Source organism: Amphiprion ocellaris, chromosome 24 (assembly GCF_022539595.1).
Source record: "Amphiprion ocellaris isolate individual 3 ecotype Okinawa chromosome 24, ASM2253959v1, whole genome shotgun sequence".
NCBI classification, from domain to species: Eukaryota; Metazoa; Chordata; class Actinopteri; family Pomacentridae; genus Amphiprion; species Amphiprion ocellaris.
The window spans coordinates 10820882-10825535 of record NC_072789.1 but is presented as its reverse complement, the minus strand read 5'-3'; the positions used below and the strand labels follow the sequence as shown (position 1 = coordinate 10825535).

At 40.2% G+C, this 4654-nt stretch overlaps 1 protein-coding gene across 1 annotated transcript; it reads right to left on the bottom strand.

Annotated features, from left to right (window-relative positions):
• Nucleotides 1-340: 340 nt before the first annotated feature.
• LOC111566554 (helix-loop-helix protein 2-like) lies at nt 341-4015 on the bottom strand. The gene is made up of 2 exons (XM_023267210.3): nt 3406-4015; nt 341-2665 (listed from the first exon to the last, which is right to left on the bottom strand). The coding sequence occupies exon 2, from the start codon at nt 2623-2625 to the stop codon at nt 2254-2256; it is 372 nt and encodes a 123-aa protein (XP_023122978.1). The 5' UTR covers nt 2626-2665; nt 3406-4015; the 3' UTR covers nt 341-2253.
• Nucleotides 4016-4654: the final 639 nt, after the last annotated feature.

Genomic DNA, 4654 nt, shown 5'->3' with positions numbered 1-4654 from the left:
TTTTCATCTGTATGCTAAACTGGGTTTGCACTTTTTCCACCTTTCATCCATTTTGTGTGTGTGTGTTTGTACAGTGTGCTAAATGTGTGTGTGTGTTTTCTGAAAGCTTGCACTTTATCTGCGCTGATTTGCATGTACACTTATGTCACCCTGCGCGCGTTCACGTGCGCGTGCCAAGGACGTGAGCCTGACGTCACTTTGCGCCGCGTCCATCATTCCAATCAGCTGAATATTTTTTTTTTTTTTTTTTAGCAGCAGCTGATTTTTTTCTCCCAAAATGCAACGTCAAAAAAATGAGTGCTGAAAAATTACAACCAAAAAAAACTAAAGAGATTTTTTTTTCAGTATTTCATTTTTAATTAAAAATAACACCGGAAAATATGAAAAAGTTTGTCCATTAGAAACCAGCTGTCACACGATACCTCTACTACAAAAGATCTGCATAAAGCAACAAGTAGCTACACAACCCTGAAGAGACAAAAAATCTTTGGATAGAGGATAGGTTTTTTTTTTCTTTCCTTGCGCTATAAAATTACTTATTGAATTTTTGTAATACAAAGCAGAGACAAATAAATAACCCAATTAATCAAAGAAAACAAATAAATAACATCAACACATTGAAGATAATAAATCAGACTATTTTTTGAAATAATTCCTTCTTTTTTTGGTCACAGCAGAAGAAAAAGAGGTTGGATGATAACCCCTTGGTGTTATGACATTATTCTGTCAGTGAAAGTGTTTTTTTTTTTTTTTTATTATTTAAAATTAGCAGCCCAATTCTTCTTCACTGAGCAACCTCATTTTAGGGAACATTTGGGGCCACTGACCCCACGTTGAAGTGCTTATCGTTGCTTTTTGAAAGACAACAGACATTAAAAACCAAAGAGACAACAAACATACATCAAACGAATAAGTTATGCTATGGATTTAACAGAAAGTGCCATTTTTAAGAGTAGAACACCATCACTTTCCAAGTTCAATTTCACAGCCTAAAATATAGAAGCAACAAACGATATACATTTATACAAAAAGACGCCAGCCTATGATATCAACAGAAATAAATAAGCCTTAAATATTAACACAATTAAATAAATAATTCCATACACTTTAAAAAAATTATTAAGGTCACAATTTTATATGTCATAAGTGGCACTTACGCATTGAATATTTTTTTCTTCCTTTGCGGAAAACTAAACTAGATTCTAAAGCAGCTATCTCGTTTACATCCTTTCATTTCGATGTGAAAAATGCCCCCAGTGTTGTTTGATCAGATTGACATAAAAGGGAGGGTTTTTTAGGCAGAAATATATTAATGATATTAATTAAAATTCAACTAATGTCATTTATGATGCTGAGTAAATGTGGGAAAAAATCGAATTAAAATGTAAAGATTCTTGTTTGGATCTTGTTGCTGCTGAATCCACATTTTCTATCCTCCACTACATGACTTTTAGGAAGGAGATCTGGAAGCCTGACAGAACCTTCCTCCCCCACTGGAGATCCGGAAAAAAATAATTCTCATTATTGCATCCAACAGCTCAAACGGCTCGGCGCTTGTTGCTGGTTGTTCAGTGAGCGGTCTGGACGGAAAGTTGAGGCTTTCGGAGCAGTTTTATTCCCACAACTCTGCACCTTTACAACACGGACTCACACTGAGGGAGTAACTCAGCTTTCAGATGTGGCAAAGTCCCAGCATCAGGGCAACAAGGTGGGTCAATTTATAGGAGAAATTATGGAACAGATTTTGCTCCACGTGGTGCGTTTTTGTCGTTAAAACTTAAAAGATTTGCAGTTTAAGAGAAATGGGAGCTCATGTCACAGGTGTTACATCGATTTATCCGTTTGTAAAGTGAGCCAATAACATTTTACAGCAGCCAATTAGCAGAAAGTTGTTTTATAAATACATGGTTTTTTTTTTGCCATTTTTAACATTCAGGAATGAATATGTGCGTAAAAGCGCACACAGAGTTGTGGCTGCTGCCGCTTTAAATCCTAAAATTCCTATTTTTGCCGCATTAAAATGTCATATTGAAAATGTCTGCACAAAATATCAACTGTGCAAATCTAAAAAAAAAAATAAATAAAAAAAAAATGCAGCTTCTCTGCTTTCAAACCTCCTCCATCAGCCCCTCAGTGCCAACCTTGCCATACCCAAATTACGCCCAGCGTGCGCTCTGAGTCCAGCCTCCGAACCAAACCGTCTCTGTGTGTGTTTGTGTGTGTTTGTGTGTTTTGGGGGGTGGGGGGTCACTTCTACACATCCAGCACGTGATTGAGATAGGAGATGTAGCATATAGCCAGTCTGAGGATCTCGATCTTGGACAGTTTCTTGTCTGGGGGCAAGGTGGGCAGTAATTTCCTCAGCTCCGCGAAGGCCACGTTGAACGCCTCCACCCGGATCCTCTCTCTGGTGGCGTGGGCCGAGCGGTACTTGGCCGTGGCCCTCCGCCTCCTCCTCTTCTCCTCTCGGCTCAGGGGCTGCTCGGCTTTGCACTTGGTCCTGTCCTCGCCCTCCGCCGGCTCGTCCGAGGCGCAGCCGGCGGACTTGAGGCCGTTGAGGATCGTCTCCGGGTCGGACTGAGTCCAGGAGAGGTCCGCCTCAGCCTGGTCCGGGCTCAGCATCATTTTTATTCTCCGGTGTTGGCAGTCACCCCTCCTGAAGAACCTAGAACACGGGCATACCATTAAAACATTCATTTATATTAAGTCTCACATTTAAATAAATTTAATCCAAGCGCACAGAAATTTCTACCTTTAAAATAATCCACCCGAAAGTGTAAAAATGATCTTAGAAGTGCTAAATTGAATTGTTTCTCGTGTTTTCTACCACCCTAAGGCCCCACTATGAGAAATCCCAGAGAGGGTGCCAGCTATAGGGCCCCCATAAATCCAAATGCAGTCTACACTCATTGCATAATAACATTAAACTCCATAAATAATGAATGGCACCAAATTTGCGCAATGGTTAATTTATGAAAGCCTCAGGCCTTCAAAAGAGCCACACAGTTAGAAAAAACATCCAATTTTAAAGCGTTGCATTTAAGTGTAGGTTCTAACTGTAATTATTTTTATTTTTAAATATTTTTTAAAAGGAATCTGTGCATGTTGTGATGGTTTTTAAAGAAGAAACCTTCTTTTTTGTGAATTAACATAATCAGAATTGGCCATCTGTCACAGTGTGATGAACACATCTGCTTGGCTGAGGCCACACTGACTTGACAGCATGGAGGCAGAAGACGGTAAAAATAATGTTGACATCTGCTGGACATGAAATTATTACAGCTACTGGGATTTTTATAAAACGAGAAAATTCTAAATAAAATAAGGAAATATATATAACGGAGGCAGAAAACACTAACAAACCAGAATTAATTTTCAGGATTTTTCTCCACATGTGAGACTCACCTTGACAAAGAGTTTGGAGGTAATTTATTTTTCTTGGAATGAACTTTAAAAAACGCTCTTGAGCGGAGCTTCAACTCCAAATGAACTCATATTATTCCAGCCATGAGGTGGCAGAGGATGGAGCTTCACCGAAACGTGGAGAAAGAAGAGTTGTTTGACTTTTTTTTCTCCAGCAACTTATCACTCGGGGTCAAGCATGGAAATATTTCTGCTGATCAAAATTTCAAAGAGGAGGGGAGGAAAAAACAATAAATAAATAAAAGCGGTCCCGAAGTGTGGTGCTGATGAGAGCAGCTGATGAGGATGCTGATGCTGGTGATGGGGGATCGGCGTTGCCCCCGTGTGATCCCAGTGATGGAGAGACAATAGAGGAGATGGGCAGATAGTGGAGAAAGTGCAGCCGGGGCTACTGGTCCATCCGCCGGTGGAAGATGGGAGATAAAGGGGCGAGATAAGCGAGGCTCTCCGTGGGAGGAAGCGGCGGATCGGAAGGCAGTGCGCGGATAATCCCCGCTTCTTTCCCTTCTTCCAGCGAGTGTCATATGCGAGATAAGATCCAAACGATGCCGACTAATAAAGGCTCACTTCATGGACGGAGGGGATGGAATATATTTGAGGAATGGTATTGTCTAACTCCTCCCTCCCTCCCTCCTTCCTTCCTTCCCTCCCTCACCTCCTCCCTCCTCACGCCCCTCAGCCCTCCAGCGCTCTCCCTCCCGTGGGACTAGTGGGCAAAGGGAAGCAGAGATGTGTGCAGGATAAAGGATGGAGAGAAAAATAATACGCGTTGTGAGTTTGTGCACGTGCTTAGGTTTTTTTTTTGGTGAATAGTAATAATTAAAAAAACATCACACTTTCCCTTTTTTTCAAAAGAGGAGGAGGAGGAGGAGGAGGATGAGATGCTCAACTTGATCCCAGCTTGGAAGTCCATTCAAAAAAACGTGTTTGCTTTGTTGTTGTTTTTTTTTTTTTTTTGCTTCATTTTCTCATTTAAGATATGAATCACTTTTTATTTCCCCCAGAGGAAAAATCAACCAGTGTGAGGGAGGTAAATGTAGAAACAGACCTGCTTGTAGCATTTAGAATTTTGGAAAAAGCCATTTTTAAAATATTAATAAATAAACAAGTGCACCTTTTTATAGTGATATTCAGTTTTTAGGACATGTATGTGCATTTCTCATTATTGGAACATTTTTAATGCTCTGCAAAATCTTCTTCGAAAAAGCTTTTCAGTTTTTCTTGCTATTGT